This window comes from Rhineura floridana, chromosome 1 (genome assembly GCF_030035675.1).
Source record: "Rhineura floridana isolate rRhiFlo1 chromosome 1, rRhiFlo1.hap2, whole genome shotgun sequence".
Classification (NCBI taxonomy): domain Eukaryota; kingdom Metazoa; phylum Chordata; class Lepidosauria; order Squamata; family Rhineuridae; genus Rhineura; species Rhineura floridana.
Genome location: NC_084480.1, coordinates 275851311 through 275876381, shown reverse-complemented (window position 1 = coordinate 275876381; position 25071 = coordinate 275851311). Strand labels below are relative to the sequence as shown.

The 25071-nt window shown below is 42.3% G+C and overlaps 1 protein-coding gene and 1 long non-coding RNA gene across 10 annotated transcripts in view; one reads left to right on the top strand and one right to left on the bottom strand.

Annotated features, from left to right (window-relative positions):
- PAG1 (phosphoprotein membrane anchor with glycosphingolipid microdomains 1) overlaps positions 1-18806 on the top strand; it is a 180625-nt gene extending 161819 nt beyond the window's left edge. For all 9 annotated transcript variants that reach the window (XM_061602165.1, XM_061602143.1, XM_061602110.1 and 6 more), the window contains 4 exons: positions 8447-8543; positions 10823-11424; positions 15187-15246; positions 16219-18806. In XM_061602165.1, coding sequence (XP_061458149.1) covers positions 8447-8543; positions 10823-11424; positions 15187-15246; positions 16219-16566 — 1107 coding nt within the window. In that variant the 3' untranslated portion in view covers positions 16567-18806. The remainder of the gene's footprint in view (positions 1-8446; positions 8544-10822; positions 11425-15186; positions 15247-16218) is intronic.
- A 793-nt stretch (positions 18807-19599) lies between these two features.
- The window catches only part of LOC133372914 (uncharacterized), a 37385-nt gene continuing 31913 nt past the window's right edge, over positions 19600-25071 (bottom strand). The window contains exon 3 of the long non-coding RNA XR_009759579.1: positions 19600-20805. This is a non-coding gene — a long non-coding RNA (uncharacterized LOC133372914). The remainder of the gene's footprint in view (positions 20806-25071) is intronic.

Sequence of the window (25071 nt, the reverse complement as noted above, 5' to 3'; positions counted from 1 at the left end):
TCTCCTTGATCTCTCAGCGGCTTTTGATACCATCGACCATGGTATCCTTCTGGAGAGGCTTGTGGATTTGGTAGTTTGAGGCACTGCCTGGCAGTGGTTCCGCTCCTATCTTGCAGGTTGTCTCCAGAAAGTAGTGCTTGGGGGGCACTACTCAATACCCTGGGCGCTCCAATATGGAGTTCCGCAGGGATCAGTTCTGTCCCCCATGCTCTTTAACATCTATATGAAGCTGCTGGGTGCTGTCATCAGGAGTTTTGGAGTGCGTTTTCATCAGTATGCTGATGATACGCAGCTCTACTTCTCCTTTTCATCTTCTTCAGGTGAGGCTATCAAGGTCCTAAACCGATGCTTGGCCGCGATAATGGACTGGATGAGAGCGAACAAATTGAAGACTGAGATGCTGCTAGTAAATGGATCCCCTGACCAGATGGATGTTCGACCTGTTCTGGATGAGGTTACACTCCCCCTGAAGGAGCAGGTGCGCAGCTTGGGAGTCCTTCTGGACCCGTCCTTGTCACTTGAGGCGCAGGTGGCTTCGGTGGCACGGAGTGCTTTTTACCAACTTAGGCTGGTATCTGGACAGGGAACATCTTGCTTCAGTTGTCCATGCTCTGGTGACCTCAAGATTGGACTACTGCAATGCACTTTACGTGGGGCTGCCCTTGAAGACGGTTCGGAAACTGCAGCTTGTGCAGAATGCAGCGGCCAGATTAATAACTGGGACCAAACGGTCGGAACATGTGACACCGATTCTGGCCCGCTTGCACTGGCTGCCTATATGTTTCCGGGCCTGATTCAAGGTGCTGGTTTTAACCTATAAAGCCTTACACGTCATGGGCCCACAATACCTGATGGAACATCTCTCCTGATATGAACCTACCCGTACACTACGCTCAACATCGAAGGCCCTCCTCCGGGTGCCTACTCAGAAAGACGCCCGGAAGGCGACTACAAGAAAGAGGGCCTTCTCGGTAGCAGCCCCCGAACTATGGAACACCCTTCCTGACGAGGTACGCCTGGCGCCTACTTTACTAGCTTTTCGGCGCCAGGTGAAAACCTTCCTCTTTGCCCAGGCATTTTAATATTTTATTATTTTAATATTTTAGTATTTGTATTTAATGTTGTAAAGATAGTTATATGTTCCATTTTTTTTCTTCGAATTTACTTTTGATTTGTATTTAATATGGGTTTATTATGTTAATCTTGCTTTTGTTATATGTTTAAATTGTTGTTTTGGTGATTAGCTGGTTTTTAAATTGAATGTAAATATATTTTTATTTGATGTACACCGCCCAGAGAGCCTTGCTATGGGCGGTATAAAAATTGAATTAAATAAATAAATAAATAAAATGTCATCCCGCTCTTTAAAAAGGGTAAAAAAGAAGATCCGGGGAATTACAGGCCGGTCAGTCTGACTTCAATACCGTGAAAGATATTAGAATGGATAATAAAAAAGTCCATTGGCAACTATCTAGATGACAATGCTGTGATTAGTAGGAGCCAGCATGGGTTTGTCAAGAAAAAATCCTGTCAAACTAATCTCATCTCTTTTTTTGATCGGGTCACTAGCCTAGTAGATGGTGGAAATGCTGTAGATGTCATCTATCTAGATTTCAGCAAAGCGTTTGACAAAGTCCCCCACGACCTTTTGATTAACAAACTCATCAAATGCGGACTACATGGAAATACTGTCAGGTGGATTCACAACTGGTTGGAAAACTGTACTCAAAGAGTGGTCGTCGGTGGCTCTGCTTCGGACTGGAAGGAGGTTTCGAGTGGAGTGCCACAGGGTTCTGTCCTGGGGCTGATACTCTTCAACATTTTTATCAGTGACTTAGATGATGGGGTGGAGGGAAGCCTTATGAAGTTTGCGGATGATACGAAACTGGGAGGGATAGCTAACACAATGGAAGACAGGAATAAAATCCAAAGGGACCTGGATGGACTAGGAAATTGGGCTGAAATTAATAAAATGACATTCAATAAAGACAAATGCAAGATTCTGCATTTAGGCCACAAAAACAAAATGCACGGGTACAGGATGGGAAATACCTGGCTTAGCAGTAGTGTGTGTGAGAAGGACCTTGGAATTGTAGTGGATCGCAAGTTGAACATGACCCAGCAGTGTGATGCTGTGGCAAAAAAGGCAAACGCGGTTTTGGGCTGCATAAACAGAGCTATAGTTTCCAGGTCGAGGGAAGTAATAGTCCCACTATATTCTGCATTAGTCAGGCCTCATCTGGAATACTGCGTTCAGTTCTGGGCACCTCATTTTAAGAAAGGTATAGACAAGTTAGAGCGGGCTCAGAAGAGGGCAACGAGGATGATAGCCGGTATGGAGAACAAGTCTTATGAGGAAAGGTTGAAGGAACTTGGCATGTTCAGTCTGGTGAAGAGAAGGCTGAGGGGTGATATGATTGCACTCTTTAAGTACCTGAAGGGCTGTCACATAGAGGAGGGTACAGATTTGTTCACTGCTGCCCCAGAGGGTAGGACTAGGTCTAATGGTTTTAAGTTGCAGGAGCGTAGATTCAGATTGGACATTAGAAGGAACTTCTTGACAGTAAGGGCAGTTCGGCAATGGAACCGACTGCCTAGGGAGGTGGTGGGATTCCCTTCGCTGGATGTCTTCAAGCAGAGGCTGGACAGCTATCTGCGGGAGATGCTCTAGCTGTGGATTTCCTGCTGTGAGCAGGGGGCTGGACTCGATGGCCTACAAGGCCCCTTCCAACTCTATGATTCTATGATCCTATTAGGCTGAAAAGCAGCTACTGCAAACATATGCAGTTCTGGAAGCTTCAAAGCCAGAGCTAGTGGAAGGTGGTCATTATCTAGTCGACTGTCTATTTCCAGCTGGACCACAAGATTTAGATTATGGGTGGAAATCACATAATCGCTGACACTCATCCTAACACCTGACCAGAATCTAAATTCTCCTGGGACGTCACTTGTTACACTGCCATTTAGAATGCACAGGTCTAGTTGTTGTGCCATTTGAGCCAGCTGAAGCCCTGCATAATTGCAAGTATTATCTTTGAATTGACGAATATTTATCGAGGAAGGATTAGACCTTTCTGGAGGGCAAACATGATGATATGCATAGAGGTCATTATCATTTGGCTCCAATCTGGCATTAAAATCTCTCCCAATGAGAACTTGAAAGTTTGTAGTTTGGGGGTAGTTTGTAGTAAATCCCCGATAAAAGTTTCTAAACATTTATGAATACCATATATAGGTATTTTGATTTGATCATCACTGCTATTGCAAGTTGGTCCAGAGATGAGAGAATAATCATTGAAGCATGAAGCCTAGTAGAGATCAATACAGCTAAGCCACCCCTGGGCCTGCCCTTCTTATCACTAGATGAGGCATGTCACTGATGGACAATGAAACCATTTAATTCTATTTCATCTAGAGCCCAGGTCTCTTGTAACATCAGAATGGAGGTTGGGCCCAAAGGGCAGTCTAGGGATTCTGCTTGTGTACCGTCCACCCCGCTACATGACAGACTCCCTGGCCGAGGTGCCGGAGGTGGTCTCCGATGTACGTGTGCAGTCCCCAAATCTGGTGGTGCTGGGAGACTTCAATGTACATTCAGAGGCCACTCTCACAGGGGCGCCTCGGGACTTCTTGGAAGCCATGGCTTCCTGGGAGCTGCACCTTATTCCAACCGGGCCCACCCATGTAGCCGGTCATGCACTCGACCTTGTTTATGTCTCGGGAGAGGAGGGGAATGATCTGAAAGTGAGGGATACATCGTCAACTCCTTGTCATGGTCAGATCATTACTTGGTAAGAGTGGACATCTCGATGCCACAAGCCCTCCACGGGGGTAGAGGACCCATTAGGATGGTCCGCCCCAGGGATCGGATGAATCCAGATGGATTCAGGAATGTGCTTGGGAAGTCCTTGGAGCATGCACACGAGCATTCGGTTGAGACTCTGGTGGAGAGGTGGAACACTGCAATCACTGGGGCAATAGACCGGGTGGCTCCGAAATGCCCTCTCCCCCTGAATAGAGCTCAGACAGTGCCATGGTACACTCCACGGCTGCGAACTCTGAGGCGGGAGGTGAGACAGCTAGAGCGCCGGTGGCGGAAATCTCGCTCTGATGATGATCGAACACAGGTTAGAGCGGCAGCAGCAGCCTACCATGTGGTGATAGGGGCAGCAAAAAAGGATTTTTATGCTGCCTCTATTGCATCCGCAAAGTGCTGTCCCAAGAGGTTGTTCCAAGTAGTCCGGAGCCTGGTCGGTCCAGTTGCTCCAGATCCGATGGAACAGTCTAAGACCTCCTGTGATAAATTGGCAAGGCACTTTGCAGATAAAATCTATCGTATACCGAGTGCTATTCTGTGTGCTGTGGATACAGTGAGTGAGCCAGAGTCGGCCAGGGGCATCTCGGCGGGTTGGGATCACTTCCAGCTTCTTCCATCCAAGGAAGTGGACAAAGTGCTTTCAACCTTAAAGCCTACCACCTGCGTGCTTAACCCTTGCCCATCATGGCTCATTATGAGCTGTAAAGATAGACTGAGCAAGGGGATCAAGGCGGTGGTTCACACGTCCCTGGAAGGGGAAATAATGCCATCAGACCTCAAGCAGGCAATAATAAAACCAATTCTAAAGAAGCCCTCCTTGGATCCCCAAGATTTGAACAACTTTCGCCAAGTCTTGAATCTACCATTTCTGGGCAAGGTGGTAGAGCAGGTGGTGGCAAAGCAGATGCAAGTGCACTTGGAGGAAACAGATTACCTTGATCCATTTCAATCCAGCTTCAGGCCTGGACATGGGACTGAAACGGCCTTGGTCATCTTGGTGGATGAGGAGGGCATTGGATAGGGGCAAATGCACCTTCCTCGTCCTCCTGGATCTCTCAGTGGCTTTTGATACCGTTGACCACGGTATCCTCCTGGACCGCCTGGAGAGGCTGGGCATAGGGGGCACTGTACTGCAGTGGTTCCACTCCTCTCTGATAGGTACCAGAGGGTGGCACTGGGGGATGAGGTTTTGGACCCATGGCCTCTCACTTGTGGGGTACCACAGGGTTCCATCCTCTCCCCGATGCTGTTTAACATCTATATAAAGCCGCTGGGAGCTATCATCAGGAGATGTGGGCTGCAATGTCATCAGTATGCGGATGACACGCAGCTCTATCTCTCGTTCAAGTCTTCACCGGGGTTGGCTGTGGAAACCCTGTCCAAGTGCCTGGAGTCGGTGAGTGGCTGGATGGGAAGGAATAAGCTGAAGCTGAACCCTGACAAAACCAAGGTACTGTTCATGGGAGACAAGAGAAGGCTGGGGGATGTTAACTTGGTGCTTAATGGGGCATAACTGCCCCTGAAAGACCAGGTCTGCAGCCTGGGGGTCATTCTTGACTCCCAGCTGTCCATGGAGGCTCAGGTCTCGGCTGTGAGCTCGGCGGTGTTGTATCAACTCCATTTGATACGAAGGCTGCGCCCCTCTCTTCCAAACCATCTGCTCCCATTGGTGGTACATGCCCTGGTCTCCTCTCGCCTAGACTATTGTAATGTGCTTTATGTGGGGTTACCCTTGAAAACGGTCCGGAAGCTGCAACTGGTACAGAATGCGGCAGCTTGCCTGATTAAGGGTAGCCGCCGGCGAGACCACATTACTCTAGTGCTGAAGGAGTTGCACTGGTTACCAGTTGTTTTCCGAGCCCAATTCAAGGTGTTGCTTTTGACCTTTAAAACCCTGCACGGTTTCGGCCCAGTCTGTCTGGAAGAGCGCCTCCAGCATCATCTATGTTGCCACCCAACAAGATCAGCCTCAAAAGACCTTCTCTCCATCCCACCAGTTAAAACAGCTAGACTGGTGAGAACTAGGGAGAGGGCTTTTTCAGTCGTGGCACCCACTCTGTGGAACTCCCTCCCAAATGACATCCGCCATGCCCCTTCCATAATGAGCTTCCGCTGGACCCTGAAAACCTGGCTCTTCAGGCAGGCCTTTTGGTGGGTTAGATTTTAGTGTTATTGTTGGAATTTTAAGGCTCTAATGTGAACTATATGTTTTTATGTTGTGCGTTGCCCAGAGTGGCTAGACAACCAGCCTGATGGGCGATTAATAAATTTAATAAATAAATAAATAAATAAATAAATAAAATGTCAAATTTAGAGAGATAGTAGACAAATGAATTATCTCCGCTCTTTGATTTCCATCCTGTGATGTTCCAGGAGAGGATTGAGATATTTCTTTGGGATATTAAAGATCAATCAGAGTGTTCTGAACTGAGCGCTGTCCGTATGTGATGCATGCTGTTGCGTTATCCCGTTATAACTGATCTTTCTAGCTGAACAGAAGTTCTTCATCTCCTAAGTCGAGACACAGAAGTTCATCTTTAAATGGACTTACTTTACTAACATTTGATCTCACCAGAAAAATAGTGTTTGTTTGAGGGAGCTCTACCTTTTTTGACATATTACATCCCAACTCATCCTCTTCCAGGTATCTCATTTCAAGACAGTTTACATTGCTAAGTTGGACCCCTGTTATATGCTTAGTTGATACAATATAATCTCTCTTAACTTGATTAATTAAACCAGAGCTGTTACTAGAAGCTACAATGATGAAACTGAGGTTATCATACTTTGGACACATCATGAGAAGACATGATTCACTAGAAAAGACAATAATGCTGGGAAAAACAGAAGGGAGTAGAAAAAGAGGAAGGCCAAACAAGAGATGGAATGATTCCATAAAGGAAGCCACAGACCTGAACTTAACAAGATCTGAACAGGGTGGTTCACGACAGATGCTATTGGAGGTCACTGATTCATAAGGTTGCCATAAGTCGTAATCAACTTGAAGGCACACAACAACAACAACAACAACAACAACAACAACTTGGTTCAAACCCAAATCTATTGCCATGAGGTTTATCTCTACTAAAATGTCCTTTCTCCTTATTGGCAAATATCCCATCCACAGGTCCTTCTCCTAATTGGAATTCCACTTGTTTACTAGCTACTGTTTATCTGCAATCAACTGATTGCACTTCTCCCTTCTCTCCTCTGACTCTGTTGTTTCATCTGCCATACAGGACTGTTTTTCCATTAAACAGCTTCTTAGTAGATCAAGTCTTTCCAAAATCTCTGCCTGCACAGCAGTGGGCAGCGTCCAGAATGAGTTTAATAACGCTTTCTCTTCTGAATCAAATATTTCAGTACTTTGAATGAGGGTTTGTTGTATGCTATGGATGGAAGTTGGATCTGCCAAGTATAACCCCTGGGAGTCTGGCTGGGTGTAAGAGAGAACAGAGTCCAGTTTAAATCAATAAGGTGGTCAGTGCAGTTCACATTATCATTACCTTTATGACAAACAGCTGGAGCACCATATAAGGAAACCAGAGGGGCCTGATTTTCAAAGAATCTTGTAATTGCTAAGTTGTATTCAAAAAAAGCCTTCCTGGCTCTATAGGTGAAGTTGGCTATGTCCTGGTCTTTAAAAGTGACCATAGTCCAAACACTAGTTCCATCGTAATACAAATATTCAACAAAGGCTGTGTCCTTGGAACTCAGTGCTCCTGCCAAAACTCTGTTTAGAATATGCAAAAGGTGTAATATCTGCTCTGGCTGTGTCAGAAAGCCCTTAGGTTTGGGATAATTGACAAATGTCAGCTTTTGTGGGATCATCACTAAATTCCAACCATTACTCATGTTGGTATCCAGCTGTGGCTCCATATAATGGGGTATAGAGCCCAACGTGGTGTTACAAGGACCATCATTTGTCTTTCCCACATTGGTGCTGAGTACATTTGCCCATGGGTCCTGCTGTTCTTCCATGTTAATTGCCTTGGCTGCTTTATTTTCTATTTGGCGTTCTTCCCCATTTTCTTTCTTATCTATCTGGGTTGCCGATTGGCAACATTGTTTAATCCTGTTTCCCTTTTCTTTTTTTCCTTAGAAACTTTCTGTGCTGTCTTGTTAGGATCAGGGTTTGAGTGACTGTCTAACAGTTTAACCAGCCTATCTAGATGTTTTTTCCGGCAGCAATGTACTTCCCCTTTTTTATATTTTTACTTTTCTTACTTTTCTTTTGTTTCTGTATTCCCCTTTTTGGTCCACTTTATTAGAGACCTTAGTATAGGTCTTGGGGGGGGTGTCAGTTGTTATCCAAGGTGCATGGTGCTATTTTAGTTTCTTCTATCCAAAATCCTCTCTCTAGAATTTTATAGTTCTCAGCCAATATAGTTAATAAGCTGACTTCTGAGAGAAAGTTTTTAATAAGAGCTAGTTCCTCACAAACCATAAAGAACCATCCTTTAATTTGGGCATTGCTTCTGCTGTTTGAGTGAGGCTGCTTAATTGTATAATAGTTAGGCATGGACTAATCCTGACATCAGAACTTATTCCACAACAGTTATTACAGAATAATAATTCATGCCATTGCCTGTTCAAATGATACGTTAATCCATACGTTTTGCTTTGCAGCCTTCAGATAAGGAGGCATTTAGCCATTCCATCACAAGTCTGGCTACAGATCCACTTGCCAGCAGTGAACACAATGGAGGACTTAGTAATGGTGATGGTAAGACTTGATTTCTTACTATTTCAGCACTCGATAACTTGTGACGACCTATGTGAACTGGGACCATTTTGTGTTTGAGATTATGTGAGATGACATAAAAGCTCTGTCTGTGTTGTCCAGGCTGTGATGGCTCATTCATTTATTTAGGTTATCACTTGGTGCTTCACTCATCCAGTCGTTAATATGAATTAGCCAGGAGAGATGTGCAGAGAGTTGAAACAAATAAATGAATAAACAGTGTTTAAACAGAAAGGGAGTTTGATTGTGTATGGAAAACAATTTTCAGGGCAATGTGTTCTTTTTGTGTGCATTTCATTGGCAGTTATAGTAATTTGTCATATGCTTTCTAAAATTAGTACATTTACTGCATATGTTTTAAGATAAGAAATGTCCCTCTTTACACTAATGCTCTTATATTTTAGTCTGTGAATCATACCACTAAGTTATAATGTGCGATGGTGTCCTAAGGTAAAAGGAACATATTTATATTCTTGGTAAACTGGATAGCTATAAAAATTCTGAATGATTCAGTTCAATCACTGTGAAAGTAGTAGAAAAGTGAGTGAGTCTTCCTGCCTGGCTTAACATTTGAAATGACTCTAACTTAAAAAGAAATGCTGAAAGCTTTTATTCACTAGAAACTAAAAATAAACACATTCTTGTGTTTTCTACAGCCCAGCATACTGGACAGCATTCCCTCTGTTAAATTTTAAAGGCACAGGATAGCTTAAAGAAAAAGAAAGGAGGAACAGCTGGCAGACAATAAAATAGCGGCATGCACAAGGCTTGTCGAGAGCTTTGTTTTTTGAAAGAGCTGTACATTGGTAATGCTTTAGTTACTTTGTGTCTTCTCAAGATGCATTGCCATTGCTAGAAGCTGAACACTTAAATGTCATTGGAGATCTCTGGTGGAAGGAGACTTTCCCTATTCAGTGGTAATGAATAATGTTGTGAATGAATGCCACACCCTGGGGCCACATTGGTGTCATACATTTAGTCCACTATTATTCCACTTTAAACAGTCATGGCTTCCCCCCAAGAATCCTGGGAAGTGTAGTCTGTGAAGAGTGCTGAGAGTTATTAGGAGACCCTATTCCCTCCACAGAGCTACAGTTGCCAGGGTGGTTTAACAGTCAGTCCCTCTTCACAGAGAACTCTGGGAACTGTAGCTCTATGGGGGGAATAGAAGAACAAGCTAACCCCTGCATCAAAATTCTCCTGTCCTTTGCACATTTTTTGCTCAGTCTCTGCAGGACGGGGCCTAGTGCTATGGTGGTTGTCTGAGGGAAGTCTCTGTCATTGCTTCTAAAACTGAACCCCTATACAAATGGTACCCAAAGTTAATTGCAGTAGCATGGCCAACTAGGTTATTATAGTTGCATATAAGTCACAATAATGAAATTCTATAATATCTGAAGACAACAATTCCGTTATCTAGGTAATGAACGAACCATTGTCTCTTGACAATTTTATGCACGTTTCTTGCCAAGTGATGCTGTATCTAAATTGCAAAGACTAAGGATGATTAAGATGTCTAGGAAGGGGTGTTCAGTCTTGCCTCCTCTCTTTCCCTGAGGGTTCTTTTTGACGTGAAAATCACCACCTTTAGTTAATCAAGACATTATCTAACACATGCTTCAAAGAGATCAAACTTTCTCTATATAATCCTTATTAAGGAGCTTACTCTGTTGTGGGTGATTTAGTGGTAGGAGTAAGAGAGGATCCTACATAGTTATTGATTTCATCTTGACTTAGCTTAAATAACAGACTGGAGAATATTGCAGGTTCCAGTGGAGGCTGGTCCATAAGGGCAAATGGGGCACTGCCCCACCAACCTTGGACTCCTGTCATCCAGCCCCCATCTGCCTGCCTGCCTGCCTGCCTGCCTGCCTTGCTTCCAGCCAGACAAGGGGCTGCTGCTGCTGACAGCTTTCCCCTCCTTAGTCTCAGCTTTTCCCTTGTAGAACTCCACAAGGCAGAGGATGGGGACAAAACTAGAATTAGTTGGCTCAGCCTGTCATTGGCTGTGGCTCCTTTTGGTCTCACTGCCCTTCCACTTAACCAATGGGCACGAGCCAACACTGGTAAGCACATATAATCCAATCTACCTGAGGACCTTGCTGGGTAAAGCTTTCCCTGCAACGAGGTGTTGTTTTCTTTCCCCAGGTTTGGCATTTTTGGTTTCTGCAGTAGATGGTAGATTTTGAGCTTGCATGGAAAACTCATGTTGCCTATATGGTTGTGAAATTATAGTTAAAGGCTTGTGTATTTTCCCTTAGTTCTCTCAGAAGATAGCACAACAGCTTGCATCCAGCCTTATGAAGAAGTGCAAACCTCTGCTACTGATCTGTTGGATCAACAGGACAGTCAGGGAAGGTCTTTAAAATGTCATCAAAGCAGGGAGCTACCCAGAATTCCTCCAAACAATGCCATAGAAACTATTCTCTCTACAAGAAATCCAGAAAATGATCAAGGTCTGGGAATGGAAGGGCCTTATGAAGTGCTGAAAGATAGCACCTCCCAAGAAAACATAGTTGAAGACTGCTTGTATGAAACTGTGAAGGAAATTAAGGAGCTCGGAGCAACAGCCAACACAGAAAAGAGCTGTGGTAACAAACCAAAAGCTACAATGATGGTTAACGGAAGTCTAGATCATGTTCTTGAGCGCAAAATTGAATCAGCTGAGTATGCCTCTGTTGACAGAAATAAGAAAAGCCGCCAAAGTGTTAATTCAGAGAGTCCTCTTAGCAACACTCCAGACCTGGAAGATGAAGCTCCACCTCCAGTTCCATTGAAACTCCTTGATGAAAATGAGAATGAGCAGGAGAAAGGAGCCAAAGAGGAGGAGGAAGTGACAGAAGGGCCTAGTGAACCTGACAAGGTACACATTATGCTACTTAATCAATTACAGAAGTGAATAACATTGTGTGGAGATTGGCTCCTGATCTCTATGTTTATGATATGGCAAATGCTGTCCTTTATTAATAAATAATGGAAATAAGGATGACATTTGTTCATGTACCAAAAGTAGTAAGAATTTCCTGGTATTTTCTGCTGATCTTCTAAAATCTTAAGAGTTACTGGGAAACAGGATCATTCACTAAGTTTCTGACATTTACTCAAAACTGATTACATAGAGTGTGTGTGCACGTACACACACACATACACATTAGTGTGAAATAGTGATGTAATAGCTAGTTGGGTGCAGGGGATTGTATGCATTTTGTGGTTATTTCAATAGTATTAAAAATCATGATTCCTAAAAATGTTTGTAGACATCTACATGAATTATTATTTTTCATCAGTTTCTATTACAGCAGAGGCATTGCTTGCCAGCCCATTGTTAATTAGTCTATTTCTCTTTTTTAAAACATTCCAAATAATCTTTGAAAACAGAAGCAACTCAAAGCAGCCAGCCATGCAACACAAAAAGTGGGAGCTATCAACAAAAATCCTGGCCTCGCCACAAAAGTGGCCAACCAGATGCCTATGGGAAGCCCACAAGCAGGACCTGAGTGCAACAGACCTCTCCAATTGTGATTCCCAACAACTGGTATTCAGAGGCATACTGCAACAGTGGAGGCAGAATGTAGCCATCATGTCTAGTATCCAGGTTACAGCCCTATCTTCCATAAATTTGTCTAATTCTCTTTTAAAGCCATTCAGTTTGATGGCTATCATTACTACATATTATGGGAGCAACCTCCATAATTTAGCTATGTGCTGCTGTGTGAAGTAGTTGTCTGTCCTGAATCTTCCAACATTCAGCTTCATTGGATGGCTGCATTTTCCATTTTTCTGCCCATTCACCCAGTTTGGAGCTCCTCACAATCTCAATTATAATAAAAAAAGTAAAACCAGCAGACTAAATAGAAAATGCAAGCAGCAATTAAAAGCAACTTGATCAGACAGTCTCCAGCAGTTTTAAAAAAATCAGTAAGAGGGCTTAAAAACTCATGGTGCTAATGCAAGAGCGGGGACCCTTTTTCAGCCCAAGGCTGACTGCCTTATGAGGAACCTTCTGGGGGCCATGTGACAGTGATGGGCAGAACCAGAGGCAAAAGCAGGTGGAACACTGGATATGTTTTTTACCTCTGAACAGTAGACTACATTCTAGCCACACAAAAGCCAGAGGTTTCTGTTCATACACACATACCTGCCTATCATTTGTCCAGGAAGCAAGAGGCATTATCACAGTTCAAGGACACAATACAACTAGGCCAGTGGTTCCCAAGCTTCCCCCCCCCAGACCTCTTGGAAATTGCTTGGTGGACCACTTAGGGATTTTTGTGCCTCTTGTAGCAATTGTATTGCACTGGCCTAGATTCTGTATCATTTTTAATTGTATTTTTATTGCTTCATTTATTTCTGATATCGCATTTTATTGTATAGTTTATTCCAGTGAATTCAAATTGCAATACCGTATCAGAAATAAAAGAAACAATAATCAGTATTATTATTTTATGCAGACATGCGGTAGACCACCTGAATGAAACTCGCAGACTACTGGTCATCCATGGGTCATAGTTTGGGAAGCCCTGAACTAGACAAAAGCCCAGTGAGGGGTGGGGCATGGCCCAGGGAGATTCCTGAGGACTGGCTAGAGAGACCATGAAGGGCTGCCTTCTGCCCCTGGGCCTGAGGCTCCTCACCCCAGCCTTCCTTTAGCACTAAAGGGGACAATGTGAGCCTTACTGGAGGGAGTTCCAAACCCTGAACACAATCACTAAAAAGACCCTTTCCATGATTCCAGCTGTTTATTATTCATTAATAAATATCTTTGCAGCCGAAGCACTACCATTAGAAAAGGCTGAAACTTCATCCTTAGGGAGGCCCAGTGGTAGAGAAGATGCTTGGCCAGCAAAAAAGTTCCAGATTCAGCGCCTGCCATCTCCAGGCAGGATCAGCAAAGACTTCTGTTTCAAACTGTGGAGAGCTGCTGCAAGTCACTGTAAATACCAAGCTAGATTGACCTGGTATAAGGCAGCTTCCTATGTTTCACTTCCATACAGCAGTAACACACGTGTCTCTTTGAAGAGGCTCATGTAATATGACCCACAAGGACATATCTGTACCATAAACTTCAACTACTGTGGGTTCCCCCCCAAAATATTCAAAATTACAGTTTGGCAAGGTGCAGATAATTCTGTTTTCCCCTCAGAAAACTGACTAAGGGACTAATTGTTAAATCAGATTAACATTGTAAACCTATGCATGCCTGCTCAGAAATGAATAGCATTGAATTCAATGGGACTTACTCCAAAGTAAGAATGTATAGGATTGCAACCTAAGTCTATAGTGTATACCAGTGATGGAGAACCTCACCCATGAGACTGTTCCCCACATATCATGTGAGATGTAGGGCAAGTACAGATGCGGCTATAAAGTAACTACCGGCAGGTTACAGTGAGCTCCCAATTGTTCCTTTGCAAGTGGGGCTCTCTGTCAGCATTGATCAGCTGATGGGTGCCACGTGAAAGCCCCACTGGGATCAGCTGCAGATGTCTGCCGAGGGGGAAATGCTCCATTTGGAAGAAGCAGTTTGAGTCCAGTCACTTCCCTTGAAATTGACTTCTAATCTCGACTGGCAGTTACTGCAAGCCCCTTTGAAGGCATATTCCAAGCACTTATCAGCTGATTGGCAGTGAAAGCACATCTTCAAAGGAGGTTACTGAGCAGTTGACCTCCTTTGAAGTTCGACAGGTGTCTGTCAACTGGTGTCATTATGATGTCAGGCAACTGACAGATGGGTACTTCCATCTACCTATCAGAGTTTATCCATGGCGTTGGAGGAATTAGGGATTTTGCCCACCAGCTATTCCTCACCCCCCCCCCGATGTATATACACCATGAGGCTAAGATGTGGTAGGGGATCATTTTCCTTGTGTTGAGAAGCCCTCGGATTCTGTTGCTGTTTTTTTTCCTATAATAGAAAGAAAATGCTCAGTTTTGAGTATACGTTGCCTGTCCCAAAGTACTGAAATTTACACTATGTTGATCCCATTCCCTGTTTTAACTTTTATAACAGCTTTTAACTAGTTGTGCTTTTTAGGCCTCTTTTTTTTTAACAGTTGGTTTTACTTTTAGGCCTAAAGAAATCCTAAAGAAAACTGCCCTAAATTAGGGTGAAATAAACTGCAGTGGACAACTAAGTATGTGTCACAGTTCTCAGGTGTTATCTTGTAGGCTTCAGTAACTGAACTGAACCTACAGATATTTCTAGATTGAATATATTTACCCAGTTATGGAATTCAGATGATATACTGGTATTGTTAATAAAGCATGGGAAAGTCAGTCCAAACAAAAATATTCTGATCAGCCAACAGCTTGGTTTTAATTGCGTATATACATGGACTTCTGCTGACATATTCATATTTCAATAAAAATTCAAAATTTTAGTAGAACTGGAGTTCATATTGTCTGAATCATTTCTCCCACCATTAAGCCACTCTGGCTCATAACAAAAGTTCTGCCGCATCTAAAAGCTCTACTTACCTTAAGGCTGTTTATCTCTGAAACTGCCATGTGGGTTTTAGCTAATATAGAAACGCATGCATGTGCAAATGACTATTTATTATATACTGATTCCTAGGGGAAGGGCATATGTCACTGCTAATAAGGCTTATCTTCTTGTCTTTTTCAGAGGCTTAGTTCATTGTCTTACAAATCTCGAGAAGAAGACCCATCTCTTACAGAAGACGAGGTGAGTTTCTTTTTGCATGAAATCTAATAATTCTGGATGTGTGCTGTATGATCAAGAAGATCTGAGAATGGTAGGCAAATCTATGCAGGAAATGATCCCCCTCCCCTGCAAAGGACTATTTTTTAGGACGCATTTGTACATCTGAAATCTGTAACATTTTTGTGTTTTTATAGTGAAAGAAGGCATTTTCTGTTGCTAGTTTTACATTTGGGGCTCATCTCTGACAATTTAAGAAGTATCAGCACAGATATGGAGGGCACGGCTTAGGACTAAAGAATTCCACATGGAATTCTACTCCACTGCAAACCTCTTTCACTGTAACTCCTCACATGCCCACACCAATGTCCATTTTATTTATATAACACATTTCCATATAGCCTCTTTACCATAGGGATGCTGTGCCCTTAACTGTAACATTTAGATGAGATAGCCACCATCATGTTAACGGTCTCTATACTCCCACCTTTGACTGTAGGTTATATAGAGCACTTGCCACAGAGTTAGGCTTCAGCAGCATGACAAGTGTAACATTCATTTCAGCTTTTAGTAACAAGAGAATGTAGGTGATGTGCTAGGTTTTCTTTCCCAGTTTGGAGATTGATAAGGCCCAGCTCATGCATAATGATCTTAGTCCAATAAACCATAGCTTATTAGATCAAGAACAAGCATTACGACTGTGTGCTTCATCCCTTTTTCTCTTCTCTCTCACATGCCACAATGTTACCTGAAACATCTGTACCAGGAAACTGTGGTTTAATCTCTTGACTTCAAATCAGGATATCAAAACATGGAGGGAGCACACAGTTATGTTACTCACTCTCAATCCAATAAACGATGGTTTACTAGGCCATAAATGTTATGCCTGAGCTAGCCTACATGCAACAGCATATTTCTCAATAATAATAAAAAATAGCATGAGGAAGAGATTTGCTATTTTTATGTTCTTAATTTTTCCCCTTTCCCACTCTCTAGATTTCAGCAATGTACTCTTCTGTAAATAAGCCAGGGCAAGCCACCAGAGAGCTGGAGTCTACATACACCTGTATTCCAGAAATTGTACCTCAGAAGTCACCATCTATTTGTAGTGGCCTCTATGCCAATGTGAAGGACTTGGAAAATACCCCAAACCTTACTGCCATGCCTCAGTCAACAGACAGACTAAATGGGGACTTAGAGCCAGACTATGCAGCGATACAGACTATAAACCGTGAAGAAGACAGAAATGTTTTGGTGCCAAACAGCCAATCAGTCCTTCCACAAGAGAATGACTATGAGAGTATTGGGGATTTGCAACAGAACAAGGACATCACCAGGCTTTAACTATGTGAAATGCAAGGCTCTGGGAACTGATTTTTTGGCTGTGTTTCAGGTGACCCAAGGTGGATTCATACTCCATGTCTTATCATTTGTAACCTTGACTGACAGTTGAGCATACAAAATCATCTCCATTGAAAACAAAAAGTATTTCTGTTTGAAGTGATGTCAGGTGAAATGACAGTTCTGTCTGAAATGTTTGGCTGTGATGGCTGCTACACATGTAGCACTTGTACACTTGTAGATGTGACTTCACCCTGAGGAGCAGGCAACGGATATTGCTCCTACTGAAGATCAGACAGAGGCAAAATGGAAGAAGTGAGCTTTTTTCTTTAAAAACACCAAAACCACAACCCTTTGCATGTTTTGGCAAGATGTACGACACTACTTGACTGCTCTTGTAGGTAATGGTCTCAACAATAAAAAATATATAAAATCGGAATCAGTGAAGGTACTGGAAGGGCTTCCATAGAGAGAATCAGTATTTAGTAAGAAGATTGTCTTGTTTGTCACTTGTCATATATACGTGTGTGTGTGTGTGTGTGTGTGTGTGTGTGTGTGTGTGTGTGTGTGTGTGTGTGTGTGTGTGTGTGTGTGTGTGTGTGTGTGTGTGTGTGTGTGTGTGTGTGTGTGTGTGTGTGTGTGTGTGTGTGTGTGTGTGTGTGTGTGTGTGTGTGTGTGTGTGTGTGTAGCTCATGGTTTTAATTTTAAAATGTTTTGCCATCTATTTTTTAAAAAAATTAAATTGTACTTTCCGAGTTGTAAATTCTCTTAGGATGTTTTCATACATGCACCATTTGTGGTGTTTGGCATGCATAGTATTGTTTCACCAGATATACAGGACAACTTCCAAAGAAGTAATTTTCAGTAACATGCTTATTGCAGCCATGGAGACTTTTGTCATTGTAAGTGAACAAGTGAACCTGACCGTAATCTTATGCTTCAGCTTTCGTCTTGCTCTGCAGAATTGGAAAAACACAGCTGGGGGAGGGAGGGATGGTATTTTTGGGAGAACTGCACACCCGTTTCTGAGGAACTACAGCTAAATATTGTTGAAAGTGGTTTGTAGTTTAGTTTGCTGTGTTGTGTTCTACAGCAGGGATAGTAAACATGTGACTCTGCAGATATTGTTGGACTAAAAATGCCACCACCCATGGCTGAGATTGGGGGGGGGCAGGGTGGAAGGGCACAGTTTCCCTGGCCCTGGTCTACAGAATGGTACTATCATTCACAAGTGATCTGTTCACAAAAATGCTTTAATAACATTTTTAGAACCCATTTCTCATTCCCTGTAACAGTATGCCATGATCTATTTGCATTTAGAACCTCAATTTTCTTAATGGAGATACAATTATCAAACTTTAAAATGTAAGATTTACTATGTGCACACATGCTACCTTTCAGTCACAATCACTTTTGCTTTGGAATGCACAATATTACATTACCTATACAGTATTTACATTACCTATCTGAAGAGGTGTCAACATTTTGCATCAGGTGCACTTCCTACACAGACAGGCACTTGATGTAACTTTGAGAAATACCCTTTTTAAATGAAATGGTATGTGAAACATTAGAAGTTCTATAGCAGCTATGGGGAACCTTTGGCCCTCCAGATGTTGCTGAACTACAACTCCCATCATCCCTGGCCATGCTTGCTGGAGCTGATGGGAGTTTTATTCATTTATTAAATTTATTTATTAAATTTATATCCCTCCCTTTCTCCCAGAAAGAGCCCAGGGCGGCAAACAAAAACTCAAAAAGAGTTGTAATTCAGCAGCATCTGGATGGCCACAGGTTCCTCATACCTGTTCTACAGAGTCTGGAGTTATTTGGTGAGGTGACCAGGTTTGGAGATAACTGCAAAGTATTCAGGATATTAAAGTGTAAAGCAAACTGTAAGCATTAAATTGTTTAATTAAAATGAATGTTAATGCACACAAGGAAAAATAATTCTTAACAGCCTCAAGATTACTCCTAGTTGCCTATAATTTTTGTCCTTCTCAGAATCATCTGGGCAACATTACCTCTCACTAAACCAATTTCAAGCTGAAGCCAACTCAGGGTAGTTGCTCTGTTGAACCCCTTCCTTTATACTCAGGTAAGATTTTGTAAAGTTCTGAATGAATAACTATGGCACACAGAAAAGGTATTTCTTTTGCACAGGCCACTGAGGGTGGCAATTTCACATGATCACAGAAAAAAGATAATTGGTTTTAATGCGTGTTGATGCAGATTTTTGTATATGGCGTTTCCTAGATCAATGTAGGAAAAATATGATGTGTGGCCATAAGAGCACACACTCTGTACAAACACAAATTCATGTATTCATGCATGTATACACAAATAGAGGTCATGTTCCAAAATGTCCTATGTCTTGCCTAATGATCTTGTTTATACCACTATCCCTCTCCCAGTTGTCTTACCACAATTGTAGCCTTGTGTATCCATACATACAGCATCCTCACCTGACTTTTTGCAAAAGATGTAGCTGTTAAGAGCTTGCTGCATGCATAACAGTATTTGTAGCGCTATGTTGTAAACTGTGAAGGAGAATCACACATCTCCAAACATTCAGAAGCATGTGGTAAGACATGCTGTAGGGAGCTGCAAAAGGGTGAAATAGCCCTATTTAGAGTTTTTAGGTATTTGGAATGATAAATAATGCATATCCATTATTTGGATTGTTTTAGACCTCTGGGGCTGATTCAAGTTTCCAGAAGACACCTTGTAGCTGACTTGCAGCCTTATCCTAAGCATCCACTCAAGTTGTTGTGCGTACAATAATGATAAAATCAACCTCCATATGTTTGTTTAATTGTATTAACCTGCTATCACAAGTGAAGGTGCCATACGAATTGAGTACCCAATTTCCACTGTAACTGATGTGAATTTACTTCATATTACAGTCATCATGTAGAGGCCATTTCAGATACTCTGTGCAGCAGTGATAATGCATTAGGCAGCTTACCACTGGGATCACCTCCACTGAGTGGAGACTTATCATACTGCTACCTGGTATCCACTATGGTGGCATGCAATTAAGTGGACTTCTCTATGCTGCTTTGGTGGATCGATGGGTTAAGCCAACCTACATGTTATCACCATTGTCTAGCTTATTTGCCATGTGGAGGCTCAAGCAGTCATAATATTTAGACCAGTCTAAATCTACAACTTGAAGTAGTGCACTTAGTTCAGGGCATGCTGATTGTAGCAGTATGTCTAAACTGATTACAGTGGCATGCCGGATAAAGAGGCACATCCATCTATTTAGGAACCTTCATTCTCAAATGAAATAGGATTAGAACAAGATTTCCCTGGAAGTATCAAAAGGTATGTACTTTGCTGCTGTACGCCATGGGGAAAAAACAACAACAAAGCCTGATAGTGAAGGGCTGGTCTGCTGAAATCAGAATGATTAGCTGATGCTATCTTGCATTTTTCTTTGACTAAATATCTTCTCACTATTGCGCATCTGCAAAGGTAAGATGATCCCTGTGGTAAGGACTGTAATACTGTTGGTATGCTGCGGGGATTGTAATACCAAGTACCAGGATTCAAACTTCTTTTGTTAAGGCTAGATTTTCTATGATGGCAGTTAGGTGTGTGTCAGCCATCATATTGCTGAGGACATAAAATACTCTTCCTTTAGAACACCATCTTCTGGTTTCCTGGACAGCTTCCCTTCATCAAAGTATATATGGTGCTTTCTCAAACTTTCCAATGCCATTTTACTGAATATTCTTGAAAAACTACTTTCTTGTGCATGTTCATGAAAGCTCATGTATACAAGTTTCTAGAAAGAACAGTTTGTTGGGCATCCTCTCAAGATGGAGGAACTCTCATGTAAATAGCCTGGAATGGCCAACGTCAGTAGGCAGATTACTATATCTCTCACAACTAAATGCTGAGTTGTAGTATATTGCATTATTCTATGTATGCCTTAATTATGTGGAGTAATTTTTTTTTCTATAAAGGAAAGATAGCTCAAGCCACATGAATCGGCAGACACACATACACATGCTCTCAATAGTTTATAACTTCCTCCATGCTTAGACATATCCATGCAAATCTTTTTGCAGGGATTGGATGTAATCCATTCCACTTGATAGCCTGAGCTCAGTCCATGCCAATTTTGCCAGGCGTAGTAGTATCCCTGTATTTTCCACAATATCTCAGAACTTTGATCCTCTACAGAAACATTTCTGGAACAACTCCTTTTGGGCATCCTGTAAAAGTAGTATCCTGTAGTAGGAATGGAGATAATTAAAACATACTGTATACATATATAGCCTCATAAGTACCACCATGTTTATCTTGTAGTAAACCAGCAAAAAATAAGAAGAGTTAATTTATTGCCACGTAAAGATTTAAGGAAATGCACATAACTCAAATGAGTTGCCAATTACATCCAAGTATACAGAGAAATGATCACGGTAACATATCACATTTAAATAAAAGTCCCACATCGGGCAAAATGGAAAGTACTCCGAAGATCATATTTTTCTCATTTAAGACCAAGCTACATCTTACACAAATTACTTTTCCATTCTAGCTATTCTCTTGCTGGGTGAGATTCCAGGCAGGGGAAGAATTCTCTCCCTTGTTGGTTCTCTGCTTTAATTTGCGATTTTAAAAAAAATCTGGCAATGCTTTGTTACTCCTATTTGCAGAGCAGTGCAGTTTGTCCTTCAGTGACAGACCTTTATATTTTGGTATTCAAACTGCAGCTTCATGTCTAAACAACAATGGCATCCCCACTGTTGAAGGGCCAGAGCTCAGTGGTAGAGCATCTGCTTCATATACAACCCCCACTATCTCCAGGTAGGGCTGGAAAAGACTCCCTGTCTGAAATACTGGACAGCCACCGCTAGTCAGTATCAATAATACTGAGCTATGTGGACCAGCGGTCTGACTCTGTGTAAGTGGCCTCCTATATTCCTCTGGTAGTATCCTTGTGTCTTGCAAAGGACAGGAGATGGCCTGCTTTCCTTAAAGTACATGAGATACTGTTAGCAGCTGCATTTCTATTTGTACTGTTACTGAAGGAAACAGCTCTGCTTATAGCTAAATGTTTAGAAGCAATATAGCTCTACATGACAGATGCTAGGCACAAAAAATAGGGCAAGGCTATTGTCTTCATGCCTTGCTTATGAGCATCCTAGAATTACATGTTTGGCCTCTACAGAAGAAAGAACTATGGCCTAAATCAGGAATGGGGATCCTATGGCCCTCTGGACTCCCCATCAGCCCAAGTCAGCACACTGAATGATTAAAGCTGGTGGGAGATGTAGTCCAGCAACTTCTGGAGAGCCACAGGTCCCCTGTCCCTTGATCTGATGCAGCAGGACTGTGATTATGCTCAGAGGGAAGTCTGTTCCCCATTATACTATTGTAATTCATTTTAGGGCACTCACTTTGCATCACCAAAAAAGGGGAAATACATTGCCAAAACAGACACATTTGTATAATATTTGAATATGTTGATTTATATGTAGAGATGCAAATTAGAAATAATAAAATGTTAATAGAAAGATGATACATCTCATATTAGTGAGAAAGACTGTGACCAGAGGTTCTAGCCAATGTTAGTTCTACTCAGAGCAGGCCCATTAAAATTAATGGACATGATGAACTTAGGTCTATTAATTTCAATGCATCTACTCTGAATAGATTTTGGGTAGATACAACCCCAGGTATTCAGTTTGCTGTCCAGGTTCTAACTGCTGATGGGCAGCTTCAAGACATCTGCTTTCCCCTCCCTTCTTAGGGGACTTTAAAGCAGATTGGACTGGACCACCCTTCAAACCAAAAACTCCTTCAACACTGCAGTGTCCTCTATGAAGTAGGACACATGGCCACTCTAAATTTATTGCATGTGATGATTGGCTTGGAATCTTAAACTTTCCCCATGCAGAAAAATGTTACTAGTTTAACAAACAAAAAGTGAAATAAATCCCAGGAAGTTAGAGAACGGCCATTCTCAAGATAAGAATTCTTGAGAGAACAGCTACAGATGTGACATTCAAGGAAGAAGATACAAGCTAATGGATCATACATGTAAAAACTATTATCTGGAATTGCTTTTCTGGACAAGATACTGCCTCATAGTAGCCAACAAGTACTTCAGATCTCTGCTAGACTTGTTACCCAAGACTGGCTTACATAAAATGAATAGGCACATGATGGAACAGTTTGCTTTCTCCCTTTCTTACTGCTATGAGATTTAGCCTCTAAATATCAATGCTTGCTCACCTATCCAGAGCCGATTCTCTTGCTGTTACATGGCTATGCCTTGCCTCTATCCTTCCTTTGTCTGATTTTCTATCTGAGTGACAGATGACTATGTATCAAAATGGTCCTATTCTTTTCCACATGCCCCATGCAAGACAAAGTCAGACGATTGGTCCTTATGGACCAGCACTGCCTGCTCTGACTGGCAGCAGCTCCCCAGGATTCCAAATTTTAGGCTACCCAACATCTTTCCAATTGAAGATGCCAGGTATCGACTTAAATAAGGTTTCTGCATACAAAATAAATACTCTACCACTGTATAGCCTCTTCCCAAATGCTTGCTATTTCCTTGGGGTTCCTTTGTTGTTTGGTACAAACAAATGAAGTTATTCAATATATGAAGAGTTGATTCTCACTTTACACACAGTGGGTTCCCCACCACCACCACCACAACTTATATAATCTCCTTCTAGGGGACAGGAAAGTGTTGGATGTGGCTTCCCAATTTGTAATATTTGCAGCAACATGAAAGCACTCATGCCATTCTTCTCAAATGGCAGTGCACATGTTCTTTCCTACACAGAGATTATCATGCAGGAAGGCAGGAAGCTGCCTTATAGCAGGTTGGACTATTTGTCTGTCATACTGTCTACTCTGGCAATGGCTCTCCAAGACCTCAAACAGGTCTTCTAACCAGAGATGCCTGGGGCCTTCTGAATGTAACGTTACTACCTGGGCTATGGCCCCTCCCTTAATGAATAAGGAAGAATAGCATGTCTAAAGCAATGGCTATTCACCTGTTTCATGGCACAGATTTCATGGAAATGGATCGCTTGTTTTATCCACTTGGAACCAAAAGCCTTGCTCACAAGGTGCCTTTAAACAGAGGCTAGGCCAAGTATATAACAGATTATAATCCCTTTGTTTCCTTTGTCCTCCGTATTACATGCAGAAGGAAAAGTGTCAGTAGGTACAACATCTCCATGACTGCAGCACTGTGGCAAGAGATGTATCTGCCAAACTCCTTTATACAAAATTTTGAAAGGCACAGAACCCCTATTTCCCCTACCCACCCAATTTCATTGCCTTTGCACACCTACAAGCCTTTGCACACCTTTTCCAGTCCCAACAACTGGGGCTATAGCTCATTATTACTTCCCCAAATACTACATCTGTTAATGTCAATTTAGAGCAATCTACAGTTTACAGGCTTTAATATCAATAATAGGTGACAATGTCTATTCTCCATGCCATAGAAAAACACCACCTGTAGATTAAGCTGCTGTTAAAGGCACAAGAGCATGACAGGGTATTTTTCTGGTCATTTTGCAAACCCAAGCACCAGAAAATTAATGCTAAATTATCCCTTCCAAAAAGTTTTTTTAATTTTTTTAATAGATAGAAGCTTTTTATAAATCCCCATGTCTGGGAGGTAGGAACATGGCCTGTTCTGGATGGGGTTGCTCTTTCCTTGAAAAAGCAGATCCACAGCCTGGGGGTATTCCTCGATCCAACACTTTCACTGGAGGTTCAGGTGGCCTTTGTGGCTAGGAGTGCCTTTTCTCAGCTCCGGGTGGTTCACCAACTTCAGCCCCTTTTGGACAGAGATGACTTGGCCAGAGTGCTGTATGCTTTGGTAACTACCAGACTGGATTATTGCAACACGCTCTATGTGGGGCTGCCCTTGAAGACGATTCGGAAACTTCAGCTGGTCCAAAAGGCAGCAGCCAGATAACTGGCTGGTTTTATTATTTATTATCATTTAAAATACTTATATCCCGCCCTTCTTCCGAGGAACTCAGGGCGGCTCACAATTAAAACAATAAACAATCAGAACAACCAATACACATGTTAAAAACAATTAAAAATAGATTAAATCAAAATAGATTAAAACTATAACATTTTCAGTTAAAAGCCCGCCTAAATAAAACAGTCTTCACCTGGGCGTGAAAGGATGATAGCGAGGAAGCCATTCGAACCTCGCTAGGGAGGGAATTCCACAATCTAGGGGCAGCCATCGAAAAGGCCCTATTCTGTGTCTCAGCAAGAAGAACTTGCGAGAAAGATGGAATAGTAAGGAGGGCCTCACCGGATGATCTTAAAATCCGGACAGGTTCATAGAGGGAGACACGGTCTAACAGACAGCCTGGACCTAAGCCGTATAAGGCTTTATAGGTCAAAACCAGCACTTTGAATTGTGCCCGGAAACAGATTGGCAGCCAGTGGAGCTGGTATAGCAAAGGAGTAGTATGTTCTTTGAACCCAGCTCCAGTTAAT